Source organism: Bombyx mandarina, chromosome 01, assembly GCF_030267445.1.
Source record: "Bombyx mandarina strain Sakado chromosome 01, ASM3026744v2".
Taxonomy (NCBI): domain Eukaryota; kingdom Metazoa; phylum Arthropoda; class Insecta; order Lepidoptera; family Bombycidae; genus Bombyx; species Bombyx mandarina.
In genome coordinates this window covers 6,076,531-6,102,771 of record NC_143208.1, presented here as the reverse complement: position 1 = coordinate 6,102,771, position 26,241 = coordinate 6,076,531, and the positions used below count along the sequence as shown (strand labels likewise).

The 26,241-nt window shown below is 36.1% G+C and overlaps 2 protein-coding genes across 3 annotated transcripts in view; both read right to left on the bottom strand.

Moving 5' to 3' along the window:
• Positions 1 to 69: 69 nt before the first annotated feature.
• On the bottom strand, positions 70 to 3,148 carry LOC149503473 (uncharacterized). The gene is made up of 3 exons (XM_089740120.1): positions 2,751 to 3,148; positions 931 to 1,140; positions 70 to 406 (listed from the first exon to the last, which is right to left on the bottom strand). Exons 1-3 carry the CDS (start codon positions 2,920 to 2,922, stop codon positions 291 to 293), a joined length of 498 nt encoding a protein of 165 aa, XP_089596246.1. The 5' UTR covers positions 2,923 to 3,148; the 3' UTR covers positions 70 to 290.
• A 1,998-nt stretch (positions 3,149 to 5,146) lies between these two features.
• Positions 5,147 to 26,241, bottom strand: part of Best2 (bestrophin family protein) — a 48,937-nt gene continuing 27,842 nt past the window's right edge. For both annotated transcript variants that reach the window (XM_028176367.2, XM_028176368.2), the window contains exons 4-10: positions 16,211 to 16,340; positions 15,804 to 16,042; positions 12,202 to 12,330; positions 10,379 to 10,486; positions 8,519 to 8,749; positions 6,796 to 7,060; positions 5,147 to 5,939 (exon numbers count right to left, since the gene is read on the bottom strand). In XM_028176367.2, coding sequence (XP_028032168.1) covers positions 5,392 to 5,939; positions 6,796 to 7,060; positions 8,519 to 8,749; positions 10,379 to 10,486; positions 12,202 to 12,330; positions 15,804 to 16,042; positions 16,211 to 16,340 — 1,650 coding nt within the window. In that variant the 3' untranslated portion in view covers positions 5,147 to 5,391. The remainder of the gene's footprint in view (positions 5,940 to 6,795; positions 7,061 to 8,518; positions 8,750 to 10,378; positions 10,487 to 12,201; positions 12,331 to 15,803; positions 16,043 to 16,210; positions 16,341 to 26,241) is intronic.

The following is a 26,241-nucleotide window of genomic DNA, read 5'->3' as shown; positions in this document are numbered from 1 at the left end:
ACCCACTGAGAAGATCCGGCGAGAAACTCAGTGGGCTCTCTGTGTCTATGGGTTAATTCGGATGGTGACCGGTGCTTGTGGTACCTAAAAGCACCGTTAATGGATCGGGAGGATCCGTAATGACGTGTAATTTTGGACCGTAATCCTATAGTCGTTACACACATCATGTAATCCATTATTAAGTCTTCGGTAGCTTATATTTTTGTCTTCTCCGCGATAAATTAGAGGGTTTGTTAGCTTTTAAACTAATTTTCATTTCATTTTAATTTGGACGTGAATAGTTTATATTACTAACCATCGTATGGAATAATAGACGTGACATTTTCGTGCAGGAATAATCCAATGTTGTTTTGAAAATCTATTCTATTAAATTGCCAGTGAATTATGGTTTTTTTTACTTTTAGTTCTGTAACGGATATATTTATATTAAAAACTTTGCGGACAATCGTTACCTTGATTGAACCATTATGTTGCTAATCTATCCCATCCCATTACACGAACAGAACAAAATAACCGACGCGTGGAAAACGTATAATACTGCTGGTCCATCCAATATTAGAAAATAACATATTTCCTATTGCATTTTCTTACTATGCAAGTTATCGGGCAAGCCAAATTGCTATAATCATCGGTTTTTTAAAAGGTAAGACATCTAGTGCGAGTATTCGTGTCTACTACAACTAAGCCGAGATTTAAGCATAAATTTGCCGGAGTAAATATAAAAACCGGCACATCATTCGTATCTGCTTGGTCGCTATAGTACCTACCACCAGTACACTTGTCCATATCTCCCAAGAACAATACCATAATGACTTCTATCTCATATGTTCAAGTTGTATTATGAAAATATTTGAGACCAGTTTCCAGATCGGTAATATAGTCGTCTTGTCTACGTCCAACAATCAAAACTGTACATAAATGAATACCAACCGAGGAAACGATCGTCTTTCGTTTTGTATTTAATACGCCACAAGTCCAACATATTAGCCAAATCCGGGTCAGATCGTATTGATGCGCAGTGAGCTGGGGCCAGTGACCATTGAACCCGCAGCAATATTACATTGCACATGATTTTGTGAGGATTCTTGTTCAAATAAATGAAACCAATAGGATAATAAGATTCGTTTCTATGGAACGGCTCTGTAATCAATATTACGAGTAATTATTAAAAAATCAGCTGTAGACGCGGCTTTGCCCGTCGCCGAAAGCTGGCAATGAGTTTTGTGTCACTATTAATATTAATACATGTATTCGTGAGCATGATAAAAGCATATACGAATACGCTATGCGTCTTTTAAATAAAGGGAAACCAAAGATCTGCGGACCTATTACACACTAATCTCACAAACTATCTTGAAAATTAAACAAACGAAATTCCGCAATTTTTCTAAAAATAATAATACATGATTTCCTGTGGGAACGAAATGTTTTATCAGGATAAAAGGTAGCGACATAGCTTGTGATCTAAAACTATTACTTTAGAATAATCATGTCAATCCATTGCTTCTTTTTTATTTGATGTGAAATAAAAACAAATAGCACAAAAAAAACCAAACAAGCACACTTTCACAATCAAATATTATAGTATGGAATGCCAGAAAACACATTTTTTTTAAATGACATCGTACGTAGTTTCAACCAGGTTCAACACAACTTTTAAATTTTTAAAACTTGACAAACTTATATAGTTGTCACTTGAATTTAAGAACAGTAGGTAAATATTTTTCCTTTATGTATAAGTTAAGTAGTGTATGAAACGTCAAAATTTTAAGAAGTATATCATTAACGTGAGATCTAATAAATATACCTATCCATATAATCCATATATATATATATATATATATATCTAAAATCTCTATCAACATATATTATTATGGTATAAGTATTTTTGAAGGTTTATGACCTTGTTTTCACAAAACAAAACAAAACATTACTGCAATTTTGATAAGGTGGGGGACTATTTATCTATGTAAATATATAATAAAAAGAGGGGAAAATGCAATATTTTATTCGAAAGACATTGTCACAGTCACAGCTAAACAATATTTATGTGCATTGACGTTGTGGCAGGTCAAATGAATTCGAAATTTTATTCCATACAACTTCATCACTAATGTACATATGAAACTTGATGTTTGTATGATTGACCTATATACATTCGTAAACTGTTTATCGGTTTAACTTAGTAGAATTGTTGTTTGCATTCTAAGGAAAGTTTATGCCATAATGTCATCATAGTGCAATAGGTGGTGCGCGAATAGTTTCATGAAGTCACACCGAAAGGGTAACTCATTTTCACTAGTTCGGAATAGAATAGGTGGAATTGACTGTGGTGGGCAAGGTAGAAGGGAAAAAACCCGCTGGCCGGCCGCCAAACCGTTGGTCAGACCAGATAACTGCGCTCACTGGAGTTTCTATTGCGACCGCCCTGAGAGAAGCCGAAAACCGAAGGAAATGAAAGCCGATGGTACAGAGAGCCACGAAGGGCTTTCAGGGACACGACCTTCAGCAATGAAGTATGCGACTAAGAAGAAGAAATTAATACATTTACGTACTTTAAAATAAAAATGACATATCACCTAAATATTCACACTAGACACTCGACACATTTTTTTTTGTTTTTAGTACCCATATAAATATTGATCACGATTTTGCGTAATTCCTAGATAAATACGTATGACGCTTCCTTTAATATGTATCTTGGATGACGGATAATTAATCCGCAAGGATCGAATGGAATTTAAACTTGCCTTTATTAGTTCTGCGCGTTATCCAGAATAACTCGTTGGGTCTGTGTTGCACTACGCATATATGTACAAAATAAATGATTATTAATATTATTATAAAGAAAAATGATACTATTAAATGAATGAAAATACATTTTTCGCCTCGAGTGAATTTAGGCTCCTGTGTTTCAGGCATTTCTTTTTCAAAAGTATAATTGATATTTTTCCGTTGCCGTCTAGATTTTGTTTACGATCTAATAAATAATTAGGTACGGAATAATTAGTATATCATATCAAATAATACAACATAATAAATATACTGTATTTTTAAATAAATGTTAGAAACCAAATTCACGGAAAAAATTGATTATAATTTCTTATTAACTGAGATGGGTTTATAGAATGTATATATCTAGCGGTTCATTTTTTTATAGTTTAGATGGGTGGACGAGCTCATAGCCCACTTGGTGTTAAGTGGTTACTGGAGCCCATAGACATCTACAACGTAAATGCGCCACTCACTTTGAGATATAAGTTCTAAGGTCTCAGTATACGGCTACAATTCGATTCGATTCATCTGATACGATTCGGAGGCTTACAGATACTACAGCGAGAATGAAATCAAAATCTCAATTGTATTAGCAACAGTTATCCGATCCTTCATATCAAAATGTATTTTTGTTTTAAATCAGAAATAGGCACGATATTGGTGCGGCCGTATTAGCTAGCAATATGATCTACCATTGAAAGGAGGAGTTTATAGGATTCCTTAAATTGTCTAACAGCACCGAAAACCTCCGCATTTTTAATCGAATTTAGCGGGGTACATACAAATTTGATCGCATTAATGGTTTACGCTCAAAATCGGCAAGATGTTGTACTGTCTCGTTTGGTTAAAAGTATGTACTTAGCTATTGGCGATTCAGGAGCGTTTAAACATTGTTGTATAGACATTTACGGTCCTAATTAATAACGGTGAAGATGCTAATTTCGTTTTTTAATTTGTTAATTTTCCTAGTGATGTTTTTCTGTGCTAAATATGTATTTACAAAAATAAAAGAAACTCATGTAGATACTCGAAAGAAGTTCATTGTATTACACATTGGAATAGACAGATTGGATGAATTATTCAAGGCAAAGGCTACACTGGTGGTAGGACCTCTTGTGAGTCCGCACGTGTAGGTACCACCACCCCGCCTATTTCTGCCGTGAAGCAGTAACGCGTTTCGGCTTGAAGGGTGGGCCATCCGTTCGTAACTATACCTACTGAGACCTTAGAACTTATATCTCAAGGTGGGTGGCGCATTTACGTTGTAGATGTCTATGGGCTCCAGTAACCACTTAACACCAGGTGGGCTTTGAGTTCGTCCACCCACCTAAGCTTAAAAAATATGAAAAAAGGTGTTTTGTAGGCTATTGGATCCTATTATGTTACATTACATTCACTGTAAAATAATTAAATTACGGTCATAAAATAAGTCATAACGTTTCTGGATATGATGGAATTACCGCTACCTGTCTACGCTTTGGGAAAGCTTTATTAGTATCTATTTCATAATAAGAATAGTTAATAAAAAAAAAACACTTAATGTACACTAAATTATGACGTGTACCATATCTATTAATTTCTTATATATTATCAGTTTTATGTCAGAAACCTTAAATGAAGTGAAAACAAGAATACCAAAAAATGAACTACGACCACAAAGAAGGCGAACAAAGATCAACCAACTAACAAATGTGAATTTAGAGAGGTTGATTTCTAATTAGCAACTAAACATCAACTTTATCGTTTTTTTAATAGGTAAAACTATAGAAAAACGACTATACAAAGCAATTTTCGCCACTCACCTGAGTATCAACTGTTTAAAAGTAACAAGAACAGAATAACTCGCTTAGTTTAGCTCTTTGCTCGAATAACTGATTGCAAAAACTAGTGGAATAATTGAAATCAGATTTCCCGTACCTGGTTCGAGAACTGAATTCTGTATGTTTTTTGTTTAATTTTTAGGAAAATCGGCAGGTTGATTGTGATCGTTTTGCTTCGTTGAAGGTACGTACAGTTGAATGTTATGTATAGCATTAGCCACATCACCCTTGTGACGAATTACTGATTAAATATCCTATATGTAGACTAGGCATTCCGATGACCACTGGGTTCTAACTCCAAGCTATGACAGTCAGAAAAGCAACTTCGTGAAATTTAGCTCAAGTGTGAGATTTGGTGTATAAAAAAACTATGAATAATATAATCAATATTTGCTTTTGATCGAGTGATCATTGCAACTTAATTCATATTCCTTATGCGAATGAGTTGTAATCTCCAACCAAAATCGTATGCCGAAAGGCGAGCAAAGCCGTCAACGATTATCACCAAATCTATTGTGAGGATAAAATGCTCGGGAAAAAAAACAGCTAAATTAACTAAAAAATCTTTATAGAAAGCTATACAATCAATCCCTGTTTGTGCATAATTTTAAAATTATTAATTTATTAAATTCAATATAATTTTCATTCATTCAACATCTCATACGAGCTCTTCGCTTGGTTCGAATGAAGTTCCTTCAATTGTGTCAGTCGTGTTGCTCTGTACAAAATTCTTGAAATCACACAATACTTTCAGCACCACTTACAAGTACAGTTTTCGGGGCGCTTCGTATTTCCTCTATACATAGACCTCTCCTCTTTTAGAACCTGGTTTCCTCGCGAAATCTGGAGGTGTGCCGCTATGATTACTTTCACGATCCGATGGAGGGAGCTCTGTAATGGTCGCTCTTGGAGATTGCGGTGAACCACCGGAGCCATCAGCTGGGCCACGCTCAGCTCGTGGCGTCGATGGCGCTGAGCTCACTATAGTTGTGAGCTGGGACACACCCATCGGTGTTAAGTTAACAGGTGCAGTAGTGAGCATTGGTGTTAGTCCACCGGGTGCCAACACTGCCTGCGCCAGAGCCGTGGTGCCAGGCTGCCCTGCGTGTAATGTGTTGTTCACGGAACCACTATCCAATTCCTGTATAGGCGATAAGACCAGTGCACCTAATACGGGAACTTCATTTTGATAGCCTTGGTGAGCCATTATTACACCCATGTTCTGCATACCCATTGCGATACGATTTTCACGGTCCATGACCTCTTTCGTCACGTCCGGTGTGGGTATACGAGGTCTGTTCCGCAGGGTAATAGGAACGGCGGATCCATTACTTTTTTGGCCACCTGCAACAACGAATTGTAGTAAAATTAACGATCTTAAGACTTTTAAAACAATCACAGTTTTGCTTTGAAAAACAATATTATTATCAATTGATCGCATTAAAAGAGAATTGTTATAACCTTTCTAAAACAGACATTTCTGTTGTTTTTTTTTAAGGAAAATTCTTTCTGGTGTAGGCGTTTAATTCAAATTATATAAAAATAATTAGCAGGAGTAAGGTTAAACGTGTTAAAGAACAATAAATTATAGGAAATAGGATAATCTGTTGATTTTGCAATCAGTTCACATAAAGCATTCGTTTTTTTACTAGATTTCTAATCTGTTTTAGTAAATTGACTTAAAACGTAAATAATGTTCATATATTTTTTATTTATTGCTTTGATGGGTGGAGGAGCTCAGAGCCCACCTGGTATTAAGTTAGTGTTACTGGAGCCCATAGACATCTACGACGTAAATGCGCCACCCACATTGAGATATAAGTTCTAAGGTCTCAGTAGAATTACGATGGCTGCCCCACCCTTCAAACCGAAACGCATTACTGCTTCACGCTAGAAATAGTCAGGGTGGTGGTACCTACCCGTGCGGACTCACAAGAGGTCCTACCACCAGTAATTATGCAAATTATAATTTTGCGGGTTTGATTTTTATTACACTATGTTATTCCTTCACCGTGGAAGTCAATAGTGAACTTTTGTTGAGTACGTATTTCATTAGAAAAACTGGTACACGCCAGCGGGATTAGAACACCGTTTCATCGCTAGATACGAATGCACCGAACGTCTTATCTTTTAGACCACGACGACTTCAAAATCAAGTGAAATTCAAATATCAAAATTCAAATATCAAGTGAATAAGTACCGTGTCTTGAATTTTGTCGATGCTGCCCTCTGCCCGATTTGCGACCAACAAGTCGCTCATATAAAGACATCTTGTGGTGCGGGGGAGGTGGCGCCACGGGCTGGCCTGCTTCAGGACTCGAATAGACAACAGAATTGTGTCGATTTCGTCCAAAGAGGCCTCCCGATGAATACGCCGTTGAAGCGGACCGTACCGAGCCCATCCTCGATATCTGTCGCTGGAACCAATTTTTTCGCCTTTCAACTAAGGGAGTGTCCACACTTTCCTGAAATATTTTAACGAATTCATTCATCTGATTACATTATTCACTAGCCTTATTTTGAATAATATAAATAAAATTGGTGTGAATTGAAATAACCGCTTTTTACTACATGCATATGAATATATATACGGTGCATAAATAAATAAATAAATAAATAAATATTTACTAACAATCACGCCACGTTAACTGGTCCCGTGATAAGTTCGTAAAGTACTTGTGTTACGGGTACCATATAACGGAAATAAATGTAAGATTTTTATTATACACATACATATATTTAATATACATCCATAACCCTGGAAAAGACATTTATATTTATCTTACAAATATCTTCCCTTGGCGGGATTCGAACCCGCGACCCCCGTGTGTAGTGACCATGTCACTTACGACCGTTATACCAGACGACCGTTACATACACAAAAATAACATTTTTACAATTTTTGTCTGTCTGTCTGTTTGTTCCGGCTAATCTCTGGAACGACTGGACCGATTTTAACGAGACTTTCACTGATAGGTAGCTGATGATATAAGGAGGAACTTATGCTACTTTTTTTAGACTAGCTTCGCCCCGCGGCGTCACCCGCGGTACGACTATAACCGCGAGTAACATCGCGGGACTCAGCTAGAATTGAATAAAAGCTGTATAAATTACTCGTAGTTCATACCGTATCTTGACTTTTTAGATTCTATTTGAAGAAAAGCATAAGCAAAATATCATTTTTTGTTAGTAAAAATCATTAGACATTTACTATCAAGACATTTTAAGACGAGTCTAGACCAATCATTTATTTATCACATCTTATATTTTTATTGTAACAAGAAATGGATGTATGGATCATAATATGATGCCCCGTAAGGTTTTATAAGTGCGATTATTTCGAGTTGTGGTACAGGTGTATGTATACGTCAATTTTTAATGTGTATACTACATTTCTGAAAATTCGATTCGGCAAATACGGTTAATGCATAGTGCTTAGGTAATAATAAATAAAGCTGCTGAAAATTTTACTACGGTAAGAATTTACCAAATCAGGTTAAGACTGATTTAGTAAGTACATCGAATTCACATCAAGAACTCACGTGCTATCTATACATATAAATAAAATTAGAGTGTCTGTTTGTAGTATTGAAATAACCGCTTTTTACTACATGCATAATAATATGCATCTATATACGGTACATACACCAAAATAACATTTTTTATAATTTTTGTCTGTCTGTCTGTCTGTTTGTTCCGGCTAATCTCTTTTCGGCAAGACTTTCACTAATATGTAGCTGATGATATAAGGAGTTACTTAGGCTACTTTTTTTAGACTAGCTTCGCTCCGCGGCGTCACGCGCAGTTATTGTCGTACCGCGCGCAACATGGCGGGCTTCGCCTATCAATAATAAAATTTAATGTTTCCGAAGCGAAGCGAGGGCGGGTCGCTAGTTTAATCATTAATTATGAGCAAAACTTACGTAATCAGCGTAAGTTTCATCGTGACTCTTTCTGGGTGCTTGAACGTTAGCATAGACAGCGTCTTCTGCTTTTACTTTGTAGTGGTCAGCTGAGCAAGGGGGCTCATGGCGACGGTAATGTTCTGAGGCTACGGTGTACGGTAAATCTTTGGGGACCACCTCTTCCCAGTATTGATCTTTCAGCAGTTCAGGATGCTCTTCGTGCATCTCGTCAACAATCATATAGGCTGCCTGCAAAATTCAATTGAAGTTTTAGTTTAGTTAGTTTTAGTTATTACTGGTGGTAGGTTCTTACTGGTGGTAGGACCTTTTGTGAGTCCGCACGGGTAGGTACCACCACCCCGCCTATTTCTGCCATGAAGCAGTAATGCGTTTCGGTTTGAAGGGTGGGGCAGCCGTTGTAACTATACTGAGATCTTAGAAGTTATATCTCAAGGTGGGTGGCGCATTTACGTTGTAGATGTCTATGGGCTCCAGTAACCACTTAACACCAAGTAGGCTGTGAGCTCGTCCACCCATCAAAGCAATAAAAAGAAAATAAAAAAAATAGTAAACAATATATCGTATTTAAAACGGGACTTCGTTCGTGACGCCTACAATTTAATGTTCTATTAATATTGAACCATACGACGCGGCCTATCATGTAAACAAAACAAAAATTAATATCTTAGACTGCCTAAATCTACGTGACCAAACTAGATGATTTAGTAGCGAAAATATTATTTTGGATAGATTAAATAATATTAATGGAATATGAGAAAGTGTTCTACGCCGATATTATTTTCGTGAATCGTAATCATAATTAAAATTATTTGAATCCTTAATCTCCCGGTTTTTATCGTCACTATAGTATTATCCGATATAGTATATCCGATATTTAGAATATTTTACAGTTTTCATGGACGACTGTTGTGCGTAAAAAGTAGTTTTAATTATGTTCAACTCTAAATAAAAATCAAAAGTATAGATTTAATTAACTGGGCCACGGCAATTCAATTAGAAGGTTTTTATGTGAATGTGTAGGTAGTTGTTTTTTTTTTTAATCGTCATAATCCCACAACTGCTCGTAGTCAAAGCAACCTTTATACTGGATATAATATTCATTATTAACTATAAAATCACTATACATTTACTAATATGTTCAAAGGGGTTGTTTTCGGAAAATTGTAACTAAATTGTGTGTGAAGGAACAAAAGTTAGTCATTAATGATTTTAAAATTTTATCTTATTTTATTCTCAGCACAAACAAAATTGTATTTCACATTTATTCGATATGATAGTCTGGTTCCATTACATTTGCTTTTCTACAAAACGTTTATGATTCATGAGTGCGCTATACAATTTAAAAAGTCTGTCATTTGTAGTATTTTTCATTGACTTAGATGAGCCCGGTAATACTACCTAACCGTCTAATTCTAATCATATCTGTAGTGTTGTGCGCGGCAACCAAAACTTGTATCCCAAGTCTTCAGACACGATATGAAGTCCCAAGGGTATTTAACGCCACGTAGAAAATGTGACGTGAAACGCCACGTAAGAGACGAAGAGAAATTCCATTAATATTAGGTCTGAGTTTGACATACTGTATTTACTTTACAAATATATTTCTATGACCTCTTGTGAGTCCACACGGGAAGGTACCACCGCCCCGCCTATTTCTGCCGTGAAGCAGCAATGCGTTTCGGTTTGAAGGGTGGGGGCAGCCGTTGTAACTATACTGAAACCTTAGAACTTATATCTCAAGGTGCATGCCGCATTTACGTTGAAGATGTCTATGGCCTCCAGTAACCACTTAACACCAGGTGGGCTGTGTGCTCCTATATACATCTAAACAATAAATAAATAAAATATTACACAAACCTTTATGTGCCTGTCAATAAGCCAATTTAGTTCGATGTCATCGTCATCTTCTCCGAAAGGATTAATTAAAACTTCAGCTACTTTCAACCATCCCACGTAAAAGCAGAACTGAAAGGAAAGAATTTATGAAGTCAGTTTTAATGCGGTCTACAGAATAATTAGGTACACTGATTGCCACCACTATACACTACAAAATTTATTGAGATGCCAGGTCAAGATCTCAACATCATTGGAATAATGGGTATAATATCTTAAGAAGTGAAAAAATAAAGCCGGACGATGCCGGCGACTCTTGCGCGCTCACAACTAACACGATTAAAAATCATACCGAACCTGGGATTAAATCACACCATATTCAAAGAAGTGTTCTGTATCTTATTTATTAGACCTGGGTGCATCGTGTTATAAATAGGTACCATACGACTGTTGTAATAAAATTACAAATAAAACGAAGAAAAGGCATGAAATGCTCTACAAAAAGTTTGGAAGCAGAGGCTCCCGGAGGATCAGAGGATCTAGAGGGCTAAGAATAAACAAGTTAGATAGAAATTTAGGTGAGCTACGGACAGAAGATAGGGAGCAGTAGCAGTAGTTAATACTTTGATTTATTAGTTGTAATTGAATTTTAAACGAACGGTAAAGCCAAGTTAGCTTCTAAAATATTAGGTGTCTTGAACTAAGAGAAACATTATTGCACGCATGAGACCAATCTCACAGACAGTTTGGAACCTCTGGGTCAATAAAGGAATTTCGTTTTTTGTTGTTATTTTGTTTTGTTGAAGGCTCTGAAGTGATTTGAATGTTTGAGATGATTTCGCCGTCTCCTTTTACCATCGCACAGCGTGTCACCAGAGCAAAGTTAATCCCTAGTAACTGGAACCGCTGCGGTCATGCACACTGCGATTCCAAACATAATTTTTGCTCGTACTATTCAGCCAGAGGTTGCCAGCGAGCCGAGAGTTATGACATGACCTTTTTCATATGATATGGGAATTGAGTAGCGAGCTTCGCACTAGGCAGCAACCTGGATAGGTCCCGGTATTGTTGTTCTACATTAACGATTATGACCGTTTACTTATGGGATGTACACTCGACTGTTTCTAAGACAAAAAAAGATTGCTCTAATCAGCCGGGGTCGATCCAGCCGTTTTCCTCTGATTAACAGGTTTTCCAGTATTGCCTGTCACTTATAAAATCTAAACAATATTTATATTCACAATATAAACTAGAGCAAGCGAATTCACGTGGACGAGGACGGGTACAAGTGTACTTAGTCCCGGATTGTGCAGTGCCACGTGCTCGGAATTCAATAAACATTCAAGATTAACAAGGACGATAGAAATCTATATAGAACAGAACTTACAATATATTGGTCTTAATAATCGCTTACAATACGTTCCGGATACGTTGCGAATTCAGAAAATTGTTTGTTCTTTTTTTTACAATAACCACGAAAGGCCAATACCCCAAGGCTATTACTTTAGTACAATATTTATTTATTTATACTTTATGCACAAAACAAAAGTTGTACACAGGCGGACTTAATGACATGGGCATTCTCTTCCAGTCGACCATAGGTTGGTGCAGAGATAATGCACGGTAGGTGCATTAACAAAAGAATAACAAAAAAGAACAAAAAACAAAAAAAGAACAAAATCAAAACAAAAATCTTCCTTAAAGTAACATCTCAGTATTATTACAATACAAATTATTACAGTATACAATACAGTATTACAATACTCGTAATATAAACGAAAAAATCAGATGTTATGTGACGTTTATCAAATCGGATGCCTAAGGCATTTTTTTGTTAGTAGAATTACCTGTAAAGCTGTGAAGAGCGGAAAGTATACGTCAGGTTCGTACTTGGAGGTACTTCCGGGCGCCGGAGGGACCAGTTGACGGCCCATCAATGCCGCAACGAAATAAGTGTACAGGGACAAAGTTACCACCTGAAAAGAACAAAAAACAAGGACGTTCATAGATAGCATCGCAGCTATGAATCGTAAACGATTCGCTTCCCCGATACGCCTTTTTTTTCCTACCTAAGCTGAAAAAGAGCCTTGAGAGGCTATTTCAGCGTAACCTTAACTAGTAGGTGAGCTCACAGGGCTCAAACCTGACGACGTTGCTAACACGAGCCCTAGCAAGAGCCGTGCTTCGCAGAATCTACCACCGGATCGAAAACACGACCCACTGAGAAGATCCGGCGAGAAACTCTGTGGGCTGTGTCTGAGGGTTGCGATACGCCGCGTGCGGGTCAGTTGCAATGGCTACCTGCGGCTGTTCGCAATGGATCTGGAACACTCGACATGTGTGCATGTTAAGCAATCTAGATCCAAACCAGCCTTAAGGTTAAGGTAGTTTTTACATTCATTTTTATTTTTATTATTATTTATATTTTATTCCGAAATTGTTGTTATTGTTTTTTTTTCATTGCTTATGTGGGTGGACGAGCTCACAGCCCACCTGGTGTTAAGTGGTTACTGGAGCCCATAGACATCCACAACGTAAATGCGCCACCCACCTTGAGATATAAGTTCTAAGGTATCAGTATAGTTACAACGGCTGCCCCACCCTTCAAACTGAAACGCATTACTGCTTCACGGCAGCAATAGGCAGGGCGGTGGTACCCACCCGCGCGGACTCACAAGAGGTCCTACCACCAGTAATTACGCAAATTATAATTTTGCGGGTTTCATTTTTATTACACGATTTATATTTTTTGTATTCTATGTGAAATGTTATTGTTAATGAATATAATATAGATGCAAAATCTGAAATAAATAATCTTTTTCAGTATTGCATAATTTTCAGTTTAACACAAAATACTTAATTGCCCTTAGGTATCGACGACAGCATACAGAAAAAGTTAATGGCGAAAATTTCAACTTTAAACTTAAAGTAGGTACGCTGGGCGAGCTTATCTTCCAGTCAACCTTTACAAGAAGATTATTTAGGAAATTGGAGAGGTTCATCTAACACAAGGAATAATTCACGTTTCCGTGCTCGCGTTTAAATAAAAGTTTTATAAAAAAAAAGCAAACCCGTCTGTTTGTTGGAACGCATTGTTCTAAAATAAGAATCGAAACGAATTAACAGATTACTGGGTACAATATTACAAAAAAAAAAAAAAACAATAACACGCGAGTACGTCATGTATCACGTACACGAGCCACAAAACCTCGCCCGCATGTTTCGTTTTCATTGTTATTCTGTGTTTTATCATCGGAACGAATTAGCTCACACGGCTGCTAGGTTGTGGCGACCGTCAAGTTTTCTTGTTTTGTCGCTATTTAGACTTTATACTATACCACTTAAGTGACTCAATTATGCGAGATAATTCTGAACGACTGAACGTCTAATGTCCATTCAAATGAATCAAAGTGGATGTGAACTTAACACGATAACGATTGTATTAACATTTTATTTCATAATTTCATTATATACCTAGTCAGGTCATAAATTCTGTCACATGTTTAATGTAAAATAATTGAAACAATTTTATTCGTTATGTAACCATTCATATACCAAAATGAACTTAACAAAACATAGATTCTTATGACACTAAAGTTTATTCAAAATGACCTCCGTGATTTTGAATACAGGCCTTCAATCTGCGCGGCCAGTCGTCTATCGCAGCACGAACGAGGTCCATGTCAATATCGGCGGCTGCCTTAATCAAGGATGTCTTGAGTGACTCCAAATTGGGATGAGGCTTTGAGCACGCCTTTTCCTCCAAGTGTTGCCATATCTTGTAATCTAACGGATTCAAATCTGGACTGGAGGAGGGCCAGTCTTCGTGCCGGATGAAGTCGATTTCACGCGCCGCCAGGCAGTCTTGTGTGCTCTTCGCTCTATGAGCTGGCGCCGAATCTTGTTGGAATACCCAGTGCCTGTTATTGGACATGGTATGAGAAACAGGTTTCACAAGGTTCGTCAGGACTGTATTTTGATACACAACTGCATTCGTTTTTACACCTTTCTCACAAAAATGTACCTCTGTTAAGCCCCAATAAGAAACTCCCAACCATACCATGAGCGAGGATGGATAATGACCTCGTTGGACACGCGGAATACAGTTGCTCGCTTCTTCACTACTGTGTGCGTACACCTTATCATTTTGTTTGTTGTAGCTCTCTTCTACGGTCAAAATTTTTTCATCCGAAATAAGAATTTCCCGATATTTTTTTCCCGCGTACCGCTTCAACAAAGCGCGGCATCTCTTCAGTCTCAGGTCCATTAGACGAGCATTCAAACGATGTCCTGTTTTTCTTCGATATGCCCGAAGCCCTAAGTCTTCATTTAACACCCTTTTCACCGTGGTTCTGCTTAACCCCATCTGAAGGGCCAACAGTTTCTGCTTACGTTTGGGATTTCTTTGAATTCGCGCCTTCACAGCTTTTATCACTGCTGGAGTCCTAACAGACCGAGGGCGACCACTTCTTGACCTGTCATCTACACTAGAGTCTTCATTGTACCGTTTGATGGTACGATAAACGAATCTTTTGGTTATATTCAAATTTTTCAGTATGTTAAAAATTTGAATTGGCGCGTAACCGCAACGATGCAACGCAATAACTGCAACACGGTCTTCTTTAAGCGTCCCCTCCATATTTAAATATGAGTAAAATTCTAAAAGTATACATATTTATTTTCATGAACAGTTCGAAATTCGAATTCAATAAACTTTTTTGTGGCCAGCATTCTAAAAGAAAAGTTTTTACTGTGTGACAATACTTATGAGCTGACTAGTTATATTTTTTAAATATAAACTCTTTTCTCCTACAAAATGGCATTTAAAGATTATATTCTAAAGACGTCTCTAGATTCTAGAAGCGTGGAGAAATTTAACCGGTATTAGAACTATTATTTATTTTAAGGTGGATTAAATTTTCGTCCATCCATCCCGGATTTACACATCTTCTTATGAAAAAAAAAAAGATTTAGATTACCGAATACTCTCTGTGTTATTCCTCCAAGCAGAGGCGGGCGGATAGAAAATTGCCTGACAGAAATCTCGGTAACTGTTTCAGACATTAAGGGATGGGTTTGAACGAAAAAGCCCATGACACAACACATTGTCGTTTTGTGTGTTTAGATTATGAAAAAGTGCCAGTTCCACTTTTTCATACATACATATAAGGCCGGATATAAGGCGGGCCACGACCCGCTATGACCCCATCAAGCTCCCGATCACCCGTCTACTGAGAGAATCGATGGATGTACTCTCTATGTGGCGTCCAGCAAGGCGGTGTCATTAGCTTATCAACACCTTTGCTTCAGGATCGAGCGTTTCGGTGAAAAAGTAACGGGGTTGTGATTGGAGTTCAAAAAGGCCATTAGTTAGCTTGCGACAAACGTCGCAATGCTCTAATTAAATACACGAAAACAAAAATTAATTAATATAATGACATATACAAACCTGCGTATAAACGAGTGGTACGCAAACGGTGTCATAACCAATGAGCGCCCCCAATCTTCGTCTTATGTCAGATAGCTCCACCAACAACGTTTGCACTATGTGGTCACTGGTTATTAGGCCTTCTTTCCTGGCTCTGTTTATTATATTCGTCGCCCATACTAACGGCATCCAATACTTGGACATAGGACTCTTGCCGTCCATCTTTTCAAAAACTTTTCTCTCGCTTTCCAACATAAGACCTGCAAGAGATAAGATTATTTAGACATTAAATATATAGACATTATTTTTCAAACCTACTTTCTTTGTCAATATGCCGAAACCAAGCAGTTTGATATTAAACACCGTTGATAGTTTGAGAGAGTTAAATAACAAAAAAACAAGTGACTATTGGATTGGTATGTACCTACCGGAGTCAACTACGTGTTGCCATGTTGGAAATCTTCTTTTTACCCTAAGAGACACCCTCTGTAGCGTGATGACGTAGGCGAGGATAGCGTATCTTACAATATTTCTTCTCATTAATCGGCCCGTCTCGTCCTAAAATTATAAAGTTTTTGATTAAACACGATATACTATATAACACAATGAACAAATGTTTTATTTATTTTTAGCGCTTAAGCCGTTCACAAAAATATAAAGACGAAATTTGATACATTTATAAATTTCATGAACAAAAGCGAGCTTAACTCATTCGTATATTTTAACGATACGCAAAAGCATTGTCGAGATTCGCCATAAATGAAGTAGTTACGAAAACCGCTCATGGGAACTACACAGATGGTGGCTGGTACGAATTTCGAAATTATATTCAAAAGTTCATAGTATTTTATTAAATAGCAATAGTAGAAGAATTAATAAAACCTAAACCTAATAAGGTAAACAAACGACAAGTAATCGTTCTTAGCTTAACAAGTAAAATTGTTTTTATATCGAGATACGATTGATTATATTGGATAAGCGGACTGCTTCTAGGCCCTGTTCATAGGAGATAGTATACAACTTAGCGCACATTAAAGCCATTCCATACTATACCATACTATACTAGATTAAAAAGATCTACTTTCAACTTTCTACTTACATCATATAAATAAATAAAATTAGAATGTCAAGCTATGATATCGAATAAATAATTATTCATTAGGCATTCTTTTTTTCTTTAATTATTGTATTCCATCTTCGAGCCGATGAATTGCCAATGTTATGTACGCCATTATTGTCACATGCATCAGGCCATAAATTAAATAGTTTAAGTTATTTTCAATGTTAAATGTTTGTGATGTGGCAGTACTTTTTTTTAAATAAATAAAGAAATTTTAACTCATGTTCATTTGCTCTACACTAAACCAAAAATATGTTATCATTTTCTTTCTAAAATCATTTGTTTATTCAGCTTAATCGACTCTAACGATAAATTGATTGGCAGAGTACTCAAAGGATTTTATTATTTTTGTATATCTGTCTAAATTGCTAAAAAAAATTTAGATAGTATTAAACAGAGCCAAAATAGAGGAAAAATCAAAAAGAGGAATAACACCATGCTGAGACCACCAAACAGTTAGCATTGCCTTTTTATTGGTAAGATTTGTTTTAGGACAATGTTGCGGCGTTTGACCTGGGGTCAGCCATTGCATTTTTCGCTTACGGTTATCGTAAAGAATCCACTTTTCATCACATGTCACGATTTTATATTCCTTCATTTCTATATAGATTCAACAACAAGGCTACACAAGTTTCAACAAACGTTTCTTTCTGCACATTAGTCAAATCATGAGGCACCCATCTTTCATATTTATTTTATTTTATTGATTTGACGCAAATGAGTCGATATTGTTGGTAAGGTAACGTTAAACCGTGCCGCTAATTTCTAGGTAGTTTGGCTAGGATCGGCTTCCACCATGTCTTTCAATTCATTGTTATTGACATGTGTGGGCGGTTTTCCGCGTGGTTCGTTTTTCAAATCAAAATTTCCATCACGAAAGCGTTTAAACCAAAATCGCACGGTGCGTTCATCAGTAGTCCCTTCTCCAAATGCAACATTGATATTGCGAGCTGCTTCTGCAGCGTTAGTTCCGCGTCGGAACTCGTATTCAAAAATTACTAGAATTTACGAAGTATCCATCTTTTTTGTCTAAGCTGAATAAAAAAAACAACTGAAAGTCGATAATCGAATGTGGCACATTTTTTAAATGAAAAACCTCATAGGTACAATTTGAAAAAAGTTTCACTCAAAAATCTCAAAACATGAAGGTTATATGTCAATTCGAAGGACCTATTACAATAAAACGGCAACTTCATACTTTAGCCCCTATTATTGTGAGCTTATGATTGACATCAAATCTCATTAACAAGAGAAAAATAAAAATTGTAATTTCAGAAGTTGTAAAGTCTAGACAGGTACCACGTGAAAGCCACCTCCGATTTATATTGGATCTATGTAACTGACATCGCCGAAGGTAAAGTGCAAGGAAATTAGCTTTGAGAAAGTTTAATAGGTAGTTAAGGTTAAAAACATTGCTTTAGTTTATTTCTTGCATGCTTCAGTCATATAAAAATCAGATAAGTTAGATAACGAGATTTATATCCTTATATTGATGAAACTAAGTTGGCAAAAGAATATGATCAAAACATAGATTTATAATCTGCCTCAACGGTGTTCGATATAAGCGTTCGATAAAAGTGATGTTATATGGACGATTTGATTTCAATCTACCTAACATAATAAAAACTTAGGACCGCGAAATCACGATTCAATCGTAAAAAAGGTGGACTGTTGCAAACAATGGAAATTAAAATCAAGTATATATTTTACAAATATAATTTAAATTATCAACGTGTAATGTCGTTATTATTATTAATGATTTATTGTTTATAACATAGAAAACTATATGAATTTTATTTTTTTAATTTAAACGAAGAACATTTTGTGTAAATAAGCAAGCTTAGGTTATTTAACAATCTTGCATTTTTTTTTTGTAAATAATAATATAGCTTTCTTTTAACAAGAAAACGGAGTGTTGCGATTTCACATTGCGTAGAGATACAAAGCTGACGTAAAAATAAATTCGTGCAAACGACTTAAACAGTCATATTGGAAGCGAAAGTATGAATGAATGTTTTTACTGGTCAAATCAGTGACCGTAAAATGTAATCAGAATTTACAAGTTTCACGTCTTCGCTTTGAAATTCGCTTCGTTCCGTGTTTATTCGGAAATCTCTAGTGAGTACGTAACTTTTATAATTGACTTCTACTTGAATTAAATAACCGTCTAAATTATTTTTAATAATTGGGTATTTCTGGACCTACATAATCTTCGAATTAGGGAGTAATCCTGAATGCACGAAGATAAATAACCTTTTTTATCATATCTACAACGGTAGGCAGCGGCTTGGCTCTGCCCCTGGCATTGCTGAAGTCCATGGGCGACGGTAACCACTCACCATCAGGTGGGCCGTATGCTCGTCTGCCTACAAGGGCAATAAAAAAAAAATTGCGATCCTCAGAAATTACACTTTTACAGGGTTACGTAAAGTAAAGATATCTATCTCATTAGTTTGTGACATTCTCATACGAGATAGCCTAATGAAATGCTCGTCCAGATACATGTTACCGTGACTCAGAATATGCTATTAATAAAATAAACAACAAAACGTATTTAGTTGACCTAATCGTGACTATGATAGCCATCAGGCTATATAAGAAGTTAAAGGCAAAGTAAGAATAAACCACAAATACAATCTTCTCATAACTAAAGTTTTAAATAAATTATCTATGCTAAAATCATTCGTGTGTATTCATTCGTTCGAGGTACAGCCCGTTGAATAGTAAAGTGTATCAGAAATATATTATATCCGATTATAGACATCACAATTCTAGTAAATAAGCCTTTATTGCTGTCATAGTTTAACTTATTTAACTAAATATAAAATAATAACAACAGAGAAAGAGAAAACTATAAAATTAACTTAAACTAAAACATATTTCGGCATTCGGCTTATCACTCCTCTTAACAGCTTGTCTTTCGAAAAAAGCCTCCTCTAAGGATTTCCATTTGCTTCTGTCCTTTGCTGTACATAACCGTCCTGACCCAGCTAATTGCTTTAAGTCGTCTTCTCATCGATTTGGCTGTCTTCCTCTAGTAATTCTGTTTTCTCTAGGGTAGCATTCCGTTATTATTCTGGTGCATTTCTCTTTCTTTTCTCTCATCATCTCAATTACTACGAATTAAATATGTGTTAAAAATCATAATTTTGTCAAAATGTTTCATAACTTGTTGGCAAACGATTCGCTTTTTTTTGTTTCAGTTGAATGCGGATGTTTGGCTCACCGTGAGATTTGATTTCATTGTTTCTGTTCGAGTGCAAAAACAAAGAAGAATTATACGGACGTAGGATCTGTAATTAAGGAATAACAAAAATTTTACGTACGGCATGGTTACCGCCTATCTTCGAATGGGTCGTGAGTACAAAAATAAAACTGTTGCAAGAGTAGGGTTGTAGAAAAAATATATTAAATATTTATATTTATAATCAAAATATTAGTGGCTCCATGTTATGACAGTTGTGGTAAAATTGCTTTTCGTTCTTTTTTTTCTTTCTTGAGAGTGCTTCCTATAAGGGTCTGTCTACGCCGCTGAGAGTGACTGGTTGCTGAATCAGCCTAGTCAGTTGCAAATATAGCGACAGCCACAATAAGGGGTTTATCGGTCACATCACTATCGCGAAATAGTGTTCCCTTTTTTTTTTCTACATAAACTGATGGTCTAGAGAGACCATATCAGCGTCACCGAGCTAGTAGGTGAGCTCACGGGGCTCAAACCTGACGATGTTGCTTACACGAACCCTAGCAAGAGCCATGCTTCGCAGAATCTACCACCGGATCAAAAAGCGACCCACTGAGAAAATCCGGCTAGAAACCCAGTGGGTTAACGAGCCCTTCGTCGCAAGCGACGGATTCGACGAGAATTGTTGGCTTCATATGTACATATTGTAACAACGTCAGGTTTGAGCCCCGTGAATTCACCTACTAGCCCGGTGACGCTGATATTGTCTCTCTAGACCATCAGCTTAGGCAAGAAAACAAAATGTATATTCTATTTATATATATGTATAATATAATGTATATTCGTTTACGAATGAGTTAAAAATTAAGTTTGCTTGATCTTCTGGTGTTATATTTTTTAGAAATATGCTCAAATGTAATTAATGTATTCGTACACATATTGTGCGAAAATGTAATCTGTAAAATTAATTAGTTAATATTAATCATATATTATTAACTTTCGTGGTTACGTCACAGGTAACTCATTTTAGTACTGTTATGTTAGTTCCGTGAGCAAATATCCAAGAACTTGCTTGGAATAATACCTATGTAAATTTTTTGACCGAGATTCTTCTAGATCTTTAATACTTGTCGTAGGTAATATTAAGCTATACAGGGTTCTGCATAAATATATAAATGATTATAATGAATGTGAGTAATATGCTCTAATTATTTAGCTTAATGACAGTAGCTATTAATCACGCTTGGTTAAATATCGGACCGCTACTGATCGCTACCATCTTACATATCCCGGAAAAATGAAAGCATTTAATAGCTGAAGTATGGAAAGATAAGCTTTCTTCATTAGGCAACTAATATTAAGATTTAAGATGTTCATGAAATAAAACATATTTAAATATCCTTGCATTTTTTATGCTATAGGATCTATATAGCACCGTACTCCCTAGCGTATTATACAAATCAAGTGAATATTTGATATTAAGACAATTATTTTGTTACAACATTGCATAGGCGCTCATCCTGTATGAAGTAAGCCTAATATCCGAACAGGACCGGTGCAAATTATAACGATGTTACACCAGACTGAGTGGAAGGCGGTTTAAACTTGTTACCTACGTACACTTGTATATAGAATTATAGCTATAGTTTCAGCTCGGGGCAGATTCTGAATACCGTTAAGTTTGTTGAGTGCTTTGGGAGGCACTGTGTTCATACTTTTAGTGCTGAATCTAGAAAACTGCCTGAAACTTTTCGGATCATTCAACGACGTTCACATTAAGAGACAGAGATGGATTATATTAAGATATCGCTGATAAAGTTAAGTCGGCAATGGTTTCTTATAGTTTTTTTTTACATAACTATTTTATTTGATTTATGTCTTACAGCGTAAACTAACCAACTCTATGAACCGCCGTGATCTTGCAACAGTTTTATTTTAATGAAAATTGATAGCATTGTTTCTTATAGTGTTTTTTTTTGCATAATAATTTTTTTTTTCTTTTTTGTTAATAAATAAATAAATATTTACTAACAATCACGCCACGTTAACTGGTCCCGTGCTAAGTTCGTAAAGAACTTGTGTTACAGGTACCAGATAACGGATATAAATGTAAGATTTTTATTATACACATACATATATTTAATATATGTATGTGTATCATATATGTATGTGTATCATCCATAACCCTGGAAAAGACATTTATATTTATCATACAAATATCTTCCCTTGGCGGGATTCGGACCCGCGACCCCCTTGTGTAGTGACCATGTCACTTACCACTACACCAGACGGCCGTTTTATGTCTTACAGTTTGATTTATGTCTTACAGTTTAAATTATCAAACTCGGTGGATCGCGGTGAAATCGAAACAGTTTTATTTTAATTTGATGCACTTCAGTGCTTGAAAAGTTAAATAGGATTATTCACTGTAGTTTATGACGTTTTTAAGTTTTTTTTCCAACGTATTCGCTGTAAGCCTGAGGGGCTATTCCAGCTACGAGCGGACGGAGTTTAAGTTGGATTTTCATCAGTAAATAGTGATATATATCGGAGCATCAGTGGAAATAGCTGTGATAAATTAGATTAGAAACTTCAGGTTAATTACCTGGGTGGAATCGAAGATGGTGCGCTGCAATCGTAATCATTTATGGGTAGACTTGTTATTGACTCGTTCAATAGACAATGACGTATGGCAAGTGTCAGTGAATCTGTGGATGACGTGTGACATTTGAAGAGTTAGTCTATGGCGGTAGGATGTCTAGACAGTCATTTGAGAGAGAAGGTATTCTCTTTGTAGGCATCATTGCGATCGCACGCATCTCTGAGATCACCGCGTTTCTAGTCTGCTATTATTTAATTGTGTTCTTATTTCGAGTCTAACCTACAACTGACCACTAGGACACAGGTGATTGATGATCGGGAAAAGCCCAACCCTACATAACGTCTATAAATATATTTATTTGAAGAAATGGACGATCATACATAATAGAAAAAGTTATCTTAATTGTTTAATTAAATCTGACCATCTGACCGTTTTATTTCTATTTGTATAATACTATCAAAATACTTTTGCTTTTATTAACTAAAACTCGGAGATTAATAATTGAAATTTCGTCTATTATAATTATTTGTTAATATAAACTAAATTGCAAATAGTCTGGTGTTCAGCAGTCACCAAAGTCTAAGAACATGACCCACTCACATTGAGACAGGGGGTCTAAATCTAAATTGAATAGAAAAATCAAGTGGCCTACCCCTAAAACTTTTGAAGTATACGATAAAGGGAAGATCTTCCACCGAACGTGTGATGTCCAAATATTTTTGTTCGGAACTTGTAGAAATGCAAATTATCAATCAATCAATCAATGAAATGCAAGTTTATCTTGAAAATGTCGTAAGCGAGATTCAGGCATCTGTCAAATATCTTGGCTACCGCTACAAAACCGTAACAAAAATAGGTAGATGATAAAGAAATGTAAGCATACGCCACATTCTATTTCAGTAGTCAAGATTGAAATTAGGAGAATTTATATTGTATTCCGGATCGATGATAGAAAGTAGTGATAGCCGTGGCCGACTCGAAGAGCGTTAAATTAAGTGTTCGTATTTTCATTAACAGCTAGACTAGCTATTACAATATCAGATCCTCTGGCCTCTAGAAAAGCCTTGAAATTGATTTAAAACATTGAAAAGCGGAAGTTGTGTGTAATTTATCTAAGGATAATTAGATTTCAATATGTCTGATATTTACTGCTAGCAGTTTGGCTGTGCCTGGGCATTGCTGACATCCATGAACTACAGCGTATACCCGTCTGCCAACAATGGCAACAAACAGAAAACTTATCATCACACAATATCCTGCTGGTGATATTAGAAGATTTTGTCTTTTAAATTGTATTTTACTACTCGCTTCGCTTCAGAAACTGTAATTTATTATTGATATAAACCTTCCTCTTCAATCACTCTATCTATTAAAAAAAACCGCATCAAAATCCGTTGCGTAGTTTTAAAGATTTAAGCATACATAGGGACAGAGAAAGCGACTTTGTTTTATACTATGTAGTGATTTTCATTTTTAGCAATTAATGATGTCATTATAGGAATAAACCTAATAAAACTTCAGGTCCATTGTACAGAACGGGAATGCTTTGTACTAGTTTCCCAGAAATAGGTCACTGAATGCGTCATAACCAGGCGCGTCACAGTAGAAAATATTATCCCGTGGTTAATTTATTCAGTCTATTTCAATTGTTTTTAATATTTGGACTTGAAAAATAACATCACGTTAGTCGATGACAAAACTGCAGCGCTATTCGCATCTTCTATTTATCAGTCACTTCTCAATTTTTATTGCCCTTGTAGGCAGACGAGCACACGGCCCACCTGATGGTGAGCGGTTACCGTCGCCCATGGACTTCAGCAATGCCAGGGGCAGAGCCAAGCCGCTCCCTACCGCTGCAATACTTTTAATGAAAAAACAAGCATACTTTACAATATTATTTTATCCACTTACTGAAATTTTACATATAAGCCAATAAATAAAGATTCCAATTCAATATTACAAAAATATTTGTTTTGTGTATTTACAAAACGACGAGGTAGAATTTATTCATATGAATGCGATAAAGGTAGATTATTGAAAGTATTGTAATCTGTTAGTAGGCAATATTAAACCGTTGTGACCAGCTAGAACGTACTAAACACGTTTTGTTTTCAAGAAACACGTCGTTTAGAAATAAAAACACTTCGTTCACCATTCGATTACAAAAAAAGGTCTTACACTGATTCATGTCTCTTTACTTATTTTCATTATGTGATGTCGATTCCAAAAGCAAATTTTTTTGTAAAGTCTTTGATCGAAGTAAACTCTTTAAATAAATATTGTTCAAAAAATTTCCATACGTAAATGATACGTAATTAAAAATCAATCGACCATGCTCTTGGGGGAAAGCGGGGTGCGGGGTCACCTTTGTTTTAGTCTGTGGATTGATAGAATTAGAACTGGGGGCGTAAAAGTATTTGCGAGCAGGCTTAGAAATTTAATTTTATCATATATCTGCTGACCGAATGATCGGATATTGTAGATTATGTAAATTAAAAATTAATGTTTTTTTTTTGTATTGCTTAGCTTTGTGGACGAGCTCACAGCCCGCCTGGTGCTAAGTGGTTATTGGAGCCCATAGACATTTACAGCGTAAATGCGCCACCCACCTTGAGATATAAGTTCTAAGGTCTCAGTATAGACATTCAAGCCGAAACGCATTACTGCTTCACGGCCGAAATAGGCGGGGTGATGATACCTACCCGTGCGGACTCACAAGACGTCCTACCACCTATTTAAACTAATAATACTTTATTATTATTACATAAAGTGCAATCATTTTCTATTTGTATTTTTACTAAAATTCACGCATCCAATTCCGAAAATTTACATAATCTATACTTAGTCTAATATTCAGAATTTGGGTGTCTTAAATCCCTTATTTTCGCTTACATAAGGAAAGTGGGAGCCTAAAATCATTGAAACTTTGCTTACGATACACACGAACGTCCCCATTTATTAAAATGTTAAGTGTTTAGTTTAATAAATCATCATTGTTTTCCATTAACTTTGGGCTAATGCCGTCTTGGCACAGTGAACAGTTTTTTACACCTTGCAGTAAGCCCGCATTACTAAAGTGAATACACAGACCATTTAATGAAGCTCAATTGTGTACATACTTTGCTGATCATGCCCTATAGCCAAATTGTTTGGCGGCAGATAAAAGAAGGATGGTGAAAGCAGATGCAAAATACTATTCATGTCGTCAATAATTAGTTAAATATAAAAATGAATAAGCAGAACAATAAATGTGACTCAGAAAATTCAATTAAAGCTTAATGGGAAATGCCGTTTTGCATTAATTGATTTGAATCAGAAATATCAATTTCCTAAGGTAATTGATTATGAATCATTTCCACAGAAATGGGCTGTCAAGTACTAAATTACCAGAATTAATGTACTTCGGTTGATTTTTTAAATATTGATATAGTCCGATAGTCAAATGTCATAATATAATTACGCCACATGTGTCGGAACAATTGTGATGACAAACTGATGACAGACTGTCTTCTAGCCAGTAATTAGTTGGTAACTACAATCTGCCAAATTTTATACG